Source organism: Corylus avellana, chromosome 8 (assembly GCF_965113065.1).
Source record: "Corylus avellana chromosome 8, dhCorAvel1.hap1.2, whole genome shotgun sequence".
Taxonomy (NCBI): domain Eukaryota; kingdom Viridiplantae; phylum Streptophyta; class Magnoliopsida; order Fagales; family Betulaceae; genus Corylus; species Corylus avellana.
In genome coordinates, this window is record NC_142497.1 from 8,509,783 (window position 1) to 8,524,809 (window position 15,027).

The following is a 15,027-nucleotide window of genomic DNA, read 5'->3' on the forward strand; positions in this document are numbered from 1 at the left end:
TTTATGTATCAAAACTTCCACATAAAATTGGATAATAGAATGATAAGTTGATAATATTGCTACTGTATGATACAATTAAGCGTTCGAACTGGACGGACGCCGCATTAGATACCATGTCGGGCTGCCATGGACAATGGAATGGAGTCCAAAATACAATTTACTTGTGTATGCTGGGAATGAGAAGAGCAAATATCAGGTTGATGAAGGTATTGCCAGTTTTTTGCTATGTAAGTGAATTTCATTAACGGTGGTGATCTTAAAGAAAAACACAGTGATGCACACCAGTTTTAGTCAAATACTTGCAAAGTTTCCTCGTTTTATTTCCTTTTGTTGGTATTTTTTTTATAGAATAATTGACTTTGAAAGAACTTGACTTGTAGGCAGGGAGCGTTGGACCAGAATATTTAATCAATTTTTTATATGAAACGCCAGTTTGGATTTCTCCCTTTGTTGGCCGGTGTTTGTTTAATATAGAGGGAGATATGAAAATTGTAATCATAGATGTTTCTTGACAGGTATAATTAATCTAACATATATGTTCTTGAGTTCAATACCTGATGAATTGAGACCACAACTCATAGTACCATAGTTTTCATCGGCAAGATTTCACAGGGAATTAAGCACGTGCCATCCCACTAGTATAATAATATAAATATATATTTTATATTTTATATTAAAAATATAACATTAAAATGACGTTATTTTGGTGTTAAACATCAAAATAATGTCGTCTTAAATACGAGTTAAGGATATAATTTCATCATGTTCATTATTTGGGAAAAATATAAAAAAGCCCCCCAAACTACCAGCCGTTTGCGATTTAGCCCCCTGATGTTCCAAAACTCATAAAGTAGCCCCCCAAACTACCAAAATTTTGCATTTTGGCCACTCCGTTAGTCAAAACCGTTAGTCTGGACGGAAACCTCGAAACGACGCCGTTTTATTAGGGTTAAGTTACGAAATCGCCCTTATGGCATTTTTTTTTTTTTTTTTTTTTTTTAAAGCTGGAGCAAAACGGCGCCGTTTTGCTTAGGTTAATAGGTAACAGTTTGGCCTCCTTCTCCTTCACGCTCACGCTCACGCTCACGCATCCGTTCCCCTGGTTCACCCATCCCCCCGCCCGATTCTCGGCTTCCCCGTTCACGCAGCCCCACCGCACGGTGCGCCGCCCGATCGTAGCCATCCCCCGGTCACGCAGCCCCCCTCGCACGCGGCACCGCCCGATCGTAGCCATCCCCCGGTCACGCAGCCCCCACGCAGCCCCCCTCGCACGCTGCCGGCCGGTCGTCGCAGTCCCTTCACGCAGCCCCCCGTTCACGCATCCGGTCCCGTCATCCTGAAGGTAGCCCACTTTCCCGATTGAGTTTTTCCTATGGGTTTGGTTGTTTTGTTAAAGATATTGTGGAGAATGGGTTTGGTTTGTTTGTAGAAGATTTTTCTGGAGAATGAGTTTGGTTGTTTTGCAGAACATTTTGTGGAGAATGGGTTTGGTTGTTTTGTTAAAGATTTTGTGGAGAATGGGTTTGGTTTGTTTGTAGAAGATTTTCCTGGAGAATGGGTTTGGTTGTTTTCCTTCACATTTTGTGGAGAATGGGTTTGGTTGTTTTGTATATGTATTGATGTTCTGATTAAGTGCGAAGGAGAATTCGCTTTATAGTGTCCAAAAGTGATATGGGTCCCTATGTTTAGAATATTTTTGTCTCTATATTTTTGCCTTGTCTGCAGCAGACCCGTTGGTTTTGAATATAATTTTTTTGTTGTTAAAAATTGAAAGTTATTGGTTGCTGTGAATTTTTTTTTGGTTAAACATAGAAAGGTATTGGTTGATGTGTATATTGTTTGCTTATTGTCGGATGGGTTGGTTTAAAATTTTGCATTCTGCCTTCCCTTTGTTCTGTGGTCCCCCTTGTTGTAATGCATGTCACGCAGCTGGTCCCATCGTCAATGATGGAGAAGTTTGCTGGCGAAGATGATGCGAATGGCTGTGTACTGTCGGTGGGAAGTTCGCCGGCGAAGTCTACCTCTACGTGTACGAAATGCCTATGCGGAATAGAATCACCAGTGATGACTTCTCGCACGCAGAAAAATCTTGGTAGAAGGTTTATTGGATGCGGTAAATATAAGGTGCGAATTTAGGTTTTAAAAATTAGGGGTTTTCGATTTCTTTCTTTCTTTCTTTCTTTATGCTTTTCTCCATTTGATTCAAATCTGTACAGTGATTGCTGGTTTGGATTTGTGGGTCTATTCTAAGAGATGTGTTCCATGTTGTGTAGCCAATGTTTTTTTGTGGGTTCCATTTGATGTTTTTGATGATGACTACTTATATTAGACGTTTTTCATTTGCTTATGTGATGAGAATAGAAGACTTACACCCATTAATATGAATTTGTTTGAATAAGTAAGCTGCCAAAAAAATTAAGGAAAGAAAAAAAAAAAAGAAGAAGATATTTGATGAACATATTCATTTACTTTTGAAATGCAGGACCCCATTTTCTGAGACCCATTCATCACTTTGTATCCCAATAGCATATTCACTTTGTATCCCATTCATCACTCTGTATCCCAATAGCATAAGTTTAATTATTATCCCCTTTTGCCTTATTAATTTGGTTAATTGCTTCTTGAAGTTTAATGACATCGTTTTTATGTACATGATGAAAACATATGTCAATCTATTCCCAATAATAATAATTAATAATAACATGGTATATATTCCCATTCTATGCGACTGTTTTAGCTCTCTCTTAGAGCATACAGCAATTATTTATTGTTCTAAGCAAATAAAGATAATGTTAATTAGAAAGGTGGGTCTTTAGACTCTTTTTTTTTTTTTTTTAATTCTTATTATTATTTTATTTTTTATTAGAATTAGGGATGTAAATGTTTCACACTCCATAAATAGAAATAGTTTGAAAGCTCATAAGGTCTCCTTTTGTTGTTGTCTTATTTGTCTTCTTTTGTTTTTGACTCTCTTAAATCAAATAACATTGAAGAACTCCATTGTGAATTATATTACACTTTGTTTGTGAATTGGTTAGTAATTCTCATTTATGAAATATGCAGAGCGAAAGTGATCGGGGTTGTGATTATTTTATGTGGGTTGACGAAGAAGCTATGCTCCCTGTGTCACAGTTTGATGCCCAAATAGCTGATCAGAAGAAAGGTTTTGAAACTGAAGTGGCAAAGTTGACGTTGCAAATTGCTGCTGAAAAGTACAAAAATAATAGCATTGAAAAAAACTTAAGGATGTCATTGGCCACTTGTTTGATCTTAGCTTTTTTGTTGTTGTCTTGTTTTGTTAATGATAGGGAGAAACGTCATTGCACTGTTAGTAGGGCAATGTTGCCGTGAGAGGGAGAAACCTATGTACGTTAAGGACTATTATTTAGTATGTTGTATTAAAGTGTGAAACCTATGTTAAAGTGCGAAACCTTGTTTCAATTTCCTAATATGACAATTTGATGAGTTTCAATTGTTTGTACATTTACCTATTCCAACCGAATTGCATTGATTGTGTTCTATAAAGTAGTGTTTACACCTAGTCTTGGTGTCATTGGTGTTTTCCTCGTGCAATTGTAGTTAAGAGCCTGTTCATGATATAATTTGATAAAAATGAATTTTCTATCAAAAATATAATGGTTTCATACACAAGGTACATGTTGTAAACATAAACCAAATATATAATACACATCCAAAATAACCAAATTGTAACGGCTACAAGGTTAATGTGTCTACCATCACCTATATACATATTACACATCCAAAATAACCAAATTGTAACGGCTACAAGGTTAATGTGTCTACCATCACCTATATACGTATTACACATCCAAAATAACCAAATTGTAACGGCTACAAGGTTAATGTGTCTACCATCACCTATATACATATTACACATCCAAAATAACCAAATTGTAACGGCTACAAGGTTAATCTGTCTACCATCACCTATATACATATTACACATCCAAAATAACCAAATTGTAACGGCTACAAGGTTAATCTGTCTACCATCACCTATATACATATTACACATCCAAAATAACCAAATTGTAGCATTAACCATACATATATATATATATATATACACATCCACAACGATCAATGTGCGATGTTCGTAATCCATTTTCTTGGTGTCTAATATTTTTGCCAATCTGGCTTCTTCCTTTTTCTCTTGTTAGACTCCATGACTGCAATTGCCTTATCCACAGTCGGCACAATCGTTTTACCTCTTCTGGCAGGTGCTGATGTACATGCAGTAGTACGCCCCAAATGTTGTTGAGAATGCAGAGAAGATCCGCTTGGTAAAGGAGTCCCTTCTAGGTGCGATGTTCCATGTTCCTGCGTCGACAACTGTGGGCTCACATTTGGGGAACCAATAATAAAAAATAAAAAAATTCCCAAAATTGTAGATACGTTTAATACAAAATATATATATATATATAGAAGACAAAAGACATTAACAAACAATTCAAAACACATACACACACACGCACGTTACCAAACAATTCAAAACACATACACACACATTATCAAACAATTCAAAACACATACACACACACGTTACCAAACAATTCAAAACACATACACACACATTATCAAACAATTCAAAACACATACACACATTAACAAACAATTGCACGACTCTCATACACCAAGATATGTGCTAGGGCTACATCTTTAAAATGCACAGATCCCATAAAGAAGTTCTCATATGTTTCAGTGCACCCTGCAGCAAGGATATTATAGCATCATTAGAGCTTTTATTGCCCTAAATATCATAAACTTAGACTTGAGAAAATTACAATTCCACAAAATTTTCAAAGTCAGGATGAAAGTCAACCCTTTAGAATGAATACCTACCATGCCACTAAAAAAGCCATATACACAGTCACAAAGACCTCTATACATAGAAAGGTCTTTTGAACATAATTTCACAAAAAAAAAAAAAATCCTGCTTGTTCAGACAGGAACAGGCTCAGAAAGTAAGAAAAGCAGATTTTAAACTCTCTACACACGCTTGTGTGCACAGATACATTTTGCATATTCATTGTTTTAGGAAGTAGAATAATTAAGATGCCACATTTCATTTCCCAAAAAACCAACGTGGCCAGCCAATCTGACTAGAAATGGGCCGAGACCAATCAGTTTCCAGCATAGGTGCGATTGGTGTTGGATGGGAAAATAGGAAACGGTACATGGTGGAATCGTAGGTTGGTTGGTGAGTGTCCAAAGCCCAACTGCTACTGATCCATCCAATGGTGATGGTATAGATATGTATTTTGCCCAAGCACATCGAGTTATAGTAAACAGAAAATAGCAACAGCTAAAGAGAAATTATGATTTTGATGTCCCACCAAAGACAGCCCAAAATTATGCTAAAGAGAAAAAAAAAACCACCAAAGCAACCCAAAACAGACACGGAACCCAAAAACCACAAAGAACCCTACACCCTCTTGCCTTTTCCACATCATAAACTGTAGGAGTGGTTCATGCAGTCCAACATAGACCTAATCAAAGTAAAATTACCTTATCTTTTGATTATGGAGTAATTGCGTTTCATTTTTTTTTTTTTTTTCAATATACCATCAACGATGACATGTATATATATCATCTCTAAAATTCTCTTCATTGATATGCGGTTAATTGTTTTTAGATGCACCATCCACGACCACACCTTGTTGTCGTCGCAAATATATTGCTACGCAAATATATTGCTATTAGCGTTTCAATATATATATATATATATATATATATATATATATATATATATATATATATATATATATATATATACATACATACACCATCAAGCAAGCAACACTCTTTCTTAACAGGTATATATATATATTGTGAATCCAAGAGCACCCCAACAAATTAAAAGATTTAAGGTCAGCTACTTGATTTCTATTCCTCATTCTACTCAAGCCTTAATCATACGGAAGCCCGAACAAAGAAAGGACCAAGAAAACAAAAAACAGATGGGGCATTCACAGGAATGGTCCTCCTTTTTCATGGGTTTGGGCTATTTTATACATCACCCTCAAAAGTACTAGACACACTTTCACATGGGACTAGCAAACCAAAGAGTACATTGTTGAATAGACAAGCTATTTAATGTCACACAGCATATGTTATATGGGAAACATGAATTAATCATCATCATAAACAATGATCAAGGTAATAATTCTATAAGTTCATAAAGTCAATGGCAATCCATAACCTTTGGTTTAGATCATATATCCGTGTCCACAAAATATGAACAGACAACTGGATTCTAACATAGAAGAATAGTAGACTCTCTCTAGTAATAACAAGTTTATTTCCAAAAATACCAAAATAAACACTTAGTGTGTGAAGTACTCACATTGACACTAGAAAGGCTCTGAGATTGTGTGGACTGTGTATGAGGAGGTCCGTATAACCTTACGGTATTGACAGTACCAGTACCCTGAAACGTTGTAACATTTCACAATATTAAATATTTGAAATAACATTTTATTATGTCATCCAAATGTAATATTATAATCATGTGCTCACAGTAGAATTGCCCTGAGACTGTGGGGTTTGATGTTGAGATGGCCCATATAATCTGACGGTGTGGACTGTACCCTGAAACTAACATCTACCTCCACTCCTAGTCATAGGTCCACTAATATGCAGTCCAGTGGGCCCTCCCCTAGTTCTTGGTCCACCTCTGTGCAGCCCAGTAGGCCCTCCCCTAGTTCTTGGTCCACCTTTTTGAAGTCCAGTAGACCCTTCTGGGGTAGGTTGAAACTGACCTCTACCTCTACCCCTACCCCTACCCCTAGTACTCCTTCTACCTCTAGAAGAAGCATCAGCATCTTGCGAAATCTGCAAATATGATGTCAACTTGGTAAATCAAATGTAATGAACTAATTATAATGAGTAATGACATTTAAACAGTTTATCACTTACTATTTCAGCATCTATGGTTGGCTGGGGAGTTGGGGTCTGATCATGTACACTTCGACTACTATCATCTTGTACCTATGATAATAAGCTTGTAAATTAATAACATCATACAATATATAATGAACAGGAGAAAATCCGCTTGACAAAAATTAAAAATTAACTTTGTATGTATGTAGTAACTCACCTCATTTTGTCTTCTACTACTGCTTCCTCTTCTATAATTCACTGCCTCTGTTCTGTTTCGTGGACATGTTCTGCTATTGTGTCCAACCCCTCTACATTTGCTGCATCTCATCCTCACTCCACCCTTCCTCATACGGTATTGATTAACCGGCTCTTCTGGACCCCTTCTCCTTACTTTTCTGGGCCTCCCTGGTTGTATTCTACTTATAGGGGGGTCCACTTTGTCGCAGTTAGTCTTCACCCATTGGTCCTCTCCAGGCATTGGATACACAATTTCATCATACGCCTTTTTATACATCTCAATGCTATACCAATCATCTACGTAATCCTCAGGGTTTGCATTAAAAAACCAAATTGCAGACATTGCATGTGCACAGGGAATTCCTGTCATGTCCCACTGTCTACACCCACAAGTTTTCCTCAACAAATTCACAACATATTGTTTATTATTGTGGGTTACTTCGTATAACCCATCCCCAGCATATGTGCTGTAGCAATGCCCAGCAACTTGTCCAATTTCGTCCAATTTGGCAACAACCCTTGGACATAGCGTACCAGTCATGGTGCGGATGCCATCCCTCTTCGTTTGATATCTCTTCATCAACTTCTTCCTTATGAATTCCAGCATGGATATGATCGGCAGGTCACGCGCATTCAGGATGTAAGCATTGAAGCACTCACAGAGGTTGTTGACAAGTAGATCACACCTTGGGAATGTATTGAACCAAGCCCTGGACCATGAGCTTGGGTCAACATTTGACAAGTAGTTGTGTGCATCCTCGCTTATATGCTTCAATTCATCCATTGCCTTATAGAATTCAGCTTCAGTGTATGCAGCAGCCGCAGCCCATAACTTGTCTTTCAATGCAAGACCACGATGCCCTGCGTCTCTGAAGTTGGCATACAAATGCCTCACACAAAACCGATGGTCACCCCCGGGAAGCACCACGTCAAACGCTGGTTGTAGCCCCTACAACCACAATGAATAATAAACAACACTTTGTTATCTTTTAACAAAAACAATGAAAAACAAAAAAGGAATAAACTTAATGAACTCATAATATAGTTACCTTTTGACGATCAGAAATAAATGTCCATCCTTGTGCAGGAGGGGTGCCAAGATCTGAGAGCAATGTCTCAAGAAACCAAATCCAACTGTCTTTGGTTTCTGCCTCAACAACTGCAAGAGCCACTGGGTAAATGTTATTATTGCCATCCCTCGAAATGGCTGACAAAAGCTGTCCCTTATAAGTTCCCTTCAAAAAGCACCCATCCAACCCAATGATAGGCCTACAACCAGCTCGAAAACCTTTCTTCATGGCAGCCAATGAGAAATACAACCTTTGGAAACATGATGGGCAGTCAAGTAAAGGTCTCTCAACCTTCATCATCACACAACTACCCCGATTCGTTTGTCTAACGGTTTCACAATAATCCCACAGCTTATTGTATTGCAGCTTTACTTTGCCTTGCAGCATTTCCTTTGCAATTCTCCTAGCCCTATACAACTGACAATTATTAACATCAACACCCCATTTGTCTTTCACTTCCCCAAGAATTGCCTTCAACGGCATGTTAGGTTGCACTCTAAACTTGTCAATAAGTTTATCAGCAATCCATGCAGATTTCACAGTCGAATTCCTATGCTGTCTTGTACAAGTGTGCTTGTCTTGTATCGATATAATTTCAAATGATTCTTAATCCTTGGATTTACGGTCATAAACCCGATACCTACAACGTGGATCTCTGCATACGACAATACATTTGGCTAGGTAATTTTTTTTAAACCTTACATCCTTCCCCTTCTTCAAATTGTTCTCCCTAATTGCTTCTCTAAACACTTTGATTGAGGGAAATAGCTGCCCATTACTCAACTGTGGATTCGACATGTCAGTCGGTTGAAACTCTGTTCGCCTAGTAACAAATCTGGAAACAGATGAAACCTCATTCTCCTCGTCACTTCTAGGAGGGGATACAAGAATGTCACTTCTAGCCATGTCAGAGTTTGCCTCATCACCATCAACCTCATCACCATAGCACTGACCCCCTCCACTACCTTTTTTACCTACCCTTGCATTTGCATTTTCATTATCATCCTCCGCCGCCTCATCACTCTCCCCCTCCTCATCATTATCCTCATCCCTATCCTCATCCCCCTCCTCATCATTATCCTCATCACCATCCTCACCCTCATTACCCTCCCCATCACCCTCGTCATTACCCTCAACACCACCCTCCTCAACATTTCCTCCTGCCGTGGATGGCCCAGGTAGATTGCTATCTTCATCAAACAAGTCCGGTTCGAATACTTCTTCCCAATAAGGATCATCTCGATCAATCCTACTATTTTCACAATGTTCACCATCACCATCATCATTATCGTCATCATCTTCATCGTCATTAACTGCAGGCTCATCAAATGAAACAAGATACAACTCAATAACCGGTACCCCTTTATGTGCAGCAACCATTTCCAAGACGTTATGATCCGATGAAATTAATTTCAAACCCCCTTGAAGAGTACAACCTGGTTGTAAGTAATACACTAGATCCCCTGAATTGTATCCATAGTTTTTTACTATACCCTCAATCTCAAAAAATGACAACTTGTCCTCATCGTACGTCTCATCATGCACATCTACCTCACCCCCCACATATGTGCACGTAAACCCCCTATTAATCTTACCACCGTAATGCACCTCGAACACAAGATCTCGTATAGTCATCCTAAACAATAAAAGAAGTAAAGAAAATTAACAACTCAATAAAATATTAAAAAAAAAAAATTACTAATAGAAATTCAAGTTTATGTAAATATCAACTACTATTAAGTACAATTTAACTTTAACTAATTTAAAGTCACTTCACAGGAAAATAAAAATAATAATAATAATTAACGTTAAATTGTACAAGGCATGCAATCTAAAGTAAGGGAACATATCAGAAACAAATCTAGACACTATATGGTCATTAATTATGCACACCCAATTATAAAGGCACATGAAGCTTCATATGATCATATGAGTATTTTATATGACATTATTATATATGGCCACGTCACCCATTGCGGATGGAGGTTGGAAATAGTGATCGGATGTAGGGTTACTCGACACTATAAAATTATCATGATTGTATATGTGCGATAAAAAAATAATTCAAGAATATATATTTACGTTACTAGAGTAAAAATGAAGTAAGTGCTATACATATTCTTTCTTCCAATCTAACTTTATTTATGTTACAAAATGACCACACAATTTTGTAACTTTAACTGATTTTTTTTTTCCAATAAATAAATATGCAAGCTTCCCTTACACAAATTAAAAATTAAAAAATTTTCTGCTTATAAATAAAATGATGCATGCTACAGTTTGAGTAATTATCGTTAATAATTTACATGAAAGTTCCTCATTTGGGAACTAAATTATCGTTAATAATACATTTCCCTTTATTTATGTTACAAGTTTCTAATGAAATGAAATGAATAAACAAAGTTAAGGCCATTTTTCTATCATTGATCGAGATAAAGGGAAATGTATGAGTAATTTAGATTCTAAGGAAGTCTACCTCTAGCTTGTCTACTTTTGCTTTATGGTCATCCGGAAGCAGCAGGACTTCATCACTCAACTGGATGCACTCAGCAACATTTTCAGGGGAGACAAAGTCTAATACCACATGGACGCAAGACTGCAGATGAAAATAAATGTAATATACGAGATTATGGTGGGGCATCATAAATAATCTCTCTTTCTAAATTCAACCAAGAAACTGAAAAATATTCAAGTTTCAGATCAACTAATCAGTTATCACAATATGCCAAAGGCCTAAAAGTCGAGAATCAAAATCAGAATAAACAGACATCATTTATCAATAAGATATTTACTCAAATGTGAGACTTTAATTAAAAGACAAAACAAATATCCTGTTGAGCCAAAAAAAATTACATGAAAGTTCCTCATTTGGGAGTGCATTTTAAATAAAATGGCGTTATGTAGCATACAAAAATCATAATTCGACACCCAAGCCGTAGGTTGAAAGAAGCAAGGTGGGTGCTCTACATTTGGACAATTTCATTTCTTTTTTGTTAATTTTCGGTCACCTTATGATGTATTGCTTGTCATGGTTTGTTCAGATTTTTCTTCTTTCTCTTCCTTTATAGCAGACAATAAAGGGGATCACATGTGACATGCATTACAACAAGGGGGACCACAGAACAAAGGGAAGGCAGAATGCAAAATTTTAAACCAATAAGCAGACAATATACACAGCAACCAATAACTTTCAATTTTTAACCAAAAAAAAAATTTATACTAAAAACAACGGCTGTGCTGCAGACAAGGCAGACAAGGCAAAAATATTCTAAACATAGGGACCCATATCACTTTTGGACACTATAAAGCGAATTCTCCTTCACACTTAATCAGAACATCAATACATATACAAAACAACCAAACCCATTCTCCACAAAATGTTCTGCAAAACAACCAAACCCATTCTCCAGAAAAATCTTCCACAAACAAACCAAACCCATTCTCCACAAAATCTTCAACAAAACAACCAAACCCATAGGAAAAACTCAATCGGGAAAGTGGGCTACCTTCGGGATGACGGGACCGGATGCATGAACGGGGGGCTGCGTGAAGGGACCGCGACGACCGGCCGGAACCGTGCGCGGGGCTGGGTGGGGGCTGCGTGACCGGGGGATGGCTACGATCGGGCGGCGCAGCGTGCGAGGGGGGCTGCGTGGGGGCTGCGTGACCGGGGGATGGCTACGATCGGGCGGCGCCGCGTGCGAGGGGGGCTGCGTGACCGGGGGATGGCTACGATCGGGCGGAGCACCGTGCGGTGGGGCTGCGTGAACGGGGAAGCCGAGAATCGGGCGGGGGGATGGGTGAACCAGGGGAACGGATGCGTGAGCGTGAGCGTGAGCGTGAAGGAGAAGGAGGCCAAACTGTTACCTATTAACCTAAGAAAAACGGCGCCGTTTTGCTTAGGGTTCCCTAACCATAAGCAAAACGGCGCCGTTTTGCTCCAGCTTAAAAAAAAAAAAAAAAAAATGCCATAAGGGCGATTTCGTAACTTAACCCTAATAAAACGGCGTCGTTTCGAGGTTTCTGTCCAGACTAACGGTTTTGACTAACGGAGTGGCCAAAATGCAAAATTTTGGTAGTTTGGGGGGCTACTTTATGAGTTTTGGAACATCAGGGGGCTAAATCGCAAACGGCTGGTAGTTTGGGGGGCTTTTTTATATTTTTCCCTCATTATTTTTTAGAACACTTTGATCTAAAACTATTTGAAATAAGCCCAAAAAATAGGCTTAAAAAAGCCCAAAACACCCCAAAAAGCCCAAAAGGCTATATAAATAAAAACTATTACAAAACTGCTACTTATTGATTTGAATAATTACTAACCGCCGGTTATAAAATAATCGCTAATAGCCTAAGCGGAGCGGTTGCAGTTATTAAAATCAAATAATTGCTTTAGTGATTGCAGTTAGTAATTTTAGTCAATAACTACTAATTGCAATTGCTTGAACATCCTTAGGTTGAGCATGAACGAGAAGATTGGGTATGTAGGTTGAGCAAGAGTGTGAGAGGGGAAAATAGTTTACGGAAATAGAAAAGAGAAATCATTTTACGCCGGTCAAAGCATGTTTCCCAGTCAACCAAGAATGATTTTAGTTTGACTAAGATTTAAAAAAAAAAAAAAAAAAATTTACGTTGAAACAAACCAAGTGTTGCAGTAGATTTTTTCAAACTTTCTCAATTTGATACTTCCATTCACAGTTATATATCCTAATATAATTACATTCATTATTATTCTCTTCTTATTTTTAAAACCGAAAGAATAAAAAAAATAAAAAAATATCAAAGCTTAGGATTCTCAATGGGTTGATTACATAGGCTGTGTTTGACAATCCGAAAGTGAAATGGTACTGTAACAGATTTAATTGATATGAGAGAAAAAAGTAAGAATGAAATGAAAAAAGAGAGTGGAACGGTACTGTAACAGATTTGATTGATATGAGAGAAAAAAATAAGAATATTTTGTATAAAAAAAATGAAAAAAAAATTGTTTTTCAATAATTTTTTTATTTAAATAATAATAAAAAATAATTAATGTAATGTAAAAAATAAAATTATTAAAATTAATTTTAAATTTTTTTTTTTTTTAAGTTTTGGATCCGATCTCGTACGGCCCCTCTGCCAAACACAGCCAGAACGTGTATAAAAATTAACAAAGGTGAGGCCCAAGTCCCATCCCATATTCCCATTGTTCCATCAAATCCCTCCCTGGATTTAGGGCACATCAAATTCACATCTGCCATTTTGCACCCCCACTCACTCCACCTCACTCTCCATGATCTCATTTCCTTGCATTGCTCCTTATTTTCATTCGTAGACTTCCTTCCACTTCCACCCCGTTGAAACTCTTTTCCCCTTGCCCAAAAAAGAACACAAACCAAAACAAATACATGAAACAAACCAAACAAGTACTCAGAAAAAAAGTCTCCCTCCCCTCCCCCCTTGCCCTGATTCTCCCTCCCTTTACCAAAATTCAAAACCCTAATTTTCTCCATCTCCCAATCAAATTCTCAATTTCCTTCTCTCCCTAACATTTTTTTGGTCTCCAAACCTGCTCTCTTTTGCCGTCTAATCCTATATTTGGCTTATTTCTCACCAAAGTGTGTATTCAAACCCACTGTTTCTTCCCAAAAAATTCAACATTCTAGGGTTTCATTGAACCTAGAATCCACTCCAAGCCAAATTTTGTACCTGCTCAAATGATCTGAAAAGTCGCTGTTTGTATTGAAACAGCGAGACATACAGTAGCAATGTCGGACGACATGCTAATTCATTTCTCGTCCAACTCCTCTAACCAGTCGGACCAGTCCCTGCCCACCAAGATTGCCAAGCTCGAGGCCCGCATGGTCAGCAAGGCCTCCTCGGCCCCGCCGGCTCAACAGCAGCAGCAACAGCCGCCACCACCGCCGCCACAGCAGCAGCAGCCAGCTTGGGCCTCTGTCTCTTCGGGGGCGGCTGCCAAGTTTGGAGGAACCGAGGAGTTGGCCGAGCCTTCCAGTTCGAGTGACTCCGACTACGATGTAAGACTCTTCAAGTCCAGTTCTATTGTAATGTGTGTACTGTTGGTATTCTTTTTAGACTGATAATTGAGTGAATAGATTGAATTGTGGATTGCTTAATCAGAATTCGTATCAATGGGAATGTAAAACATACACATTTTATGATTCTGATGTTGGACAATTAGGCATTGGCATTGCAGGATTTACTTCAGATGCTATACGTATATGATAACGTGGCATACATTTCTTCATTTTCCTATGACATTTCCATAATTTGGTTGATTCTGATTGATATTTTGCATTCACAATGATGGGTGTATTGAGAAACAATCTATTTTCTTTCCAGTGACTATTTCTTCTAACAAGTTGGATCTAGGGCACTGTTTATGTCGTAATGTATGTGTGTGGATGTTGCACCAATGCATATAAAGATATAATTTGAGCTGATAGATTGAATGGCTCTTGAGTTGGAGTTTAGGTGCTGTAGGATGCATAAATTGCACGGTTGACCTGTTTGGTGGCTGCCTCGAGGGCTTTGTCCTGGTAATTTTCTAGTAAGTGTGGGATGGAGGGCTCCGCATGATCTAGGATTAGTTGAGTGCTAAAAGAGCCCCAGAAACTTCATCTACAAAAAGAAGGAAAAAAAAAGGAAAAAATATAGGGGAAAGAGAATTACCGAGTAAGGGGGTTACAGAAGAGGACAATTATAGGTAACATTGATTCTTTTAAATGTTTCAAGTATAAATGAAACATTTATGCTTAGATATTTGCATGTTTTTTGCTTATATCATGGACAACCATCTTGGTAAAACTTTGAAGAGACA

The 15,027-nt window shown here is 37.9% G+C and overlaps 1 protein-coding gene and 1 pseudogene across 2 annotated transcripts in view; one reads left to right on the top strand and one right to left on the bottom strand.

Annotated features, from left to right (window-relative positions):
• Positions 1–6,374: 6,374 nt before the first annotated feature.
• LOC148584076 (uncharacterized) lies at positions 6,375–9,845 on the bottom strand (annotated as a pseudogene).
• Positions 9,846–13,398: 3,553 nt separating this feature from the next.
• Positions 13,399–15,027, top strand: part of TSL (Protein kinase superfamily protein) — a 32,589-nt gene continuing 30,960 nt past the window's right edge. For both annotated transcript variants that reach the window (XM_088519226.1, XM_059574686.2), the window contains exon 1: positions 13,399–14,224. In XM_088519226.1, the coding sequence (XP_088375352.1) occupies positions 13,955–14,224 (270 nt within the window). In that variant the 5' untranslated portion in view covers positions 13,399–13,954. The remainder of the gene's footprint in view (positions 14,225–15,027) is intronic.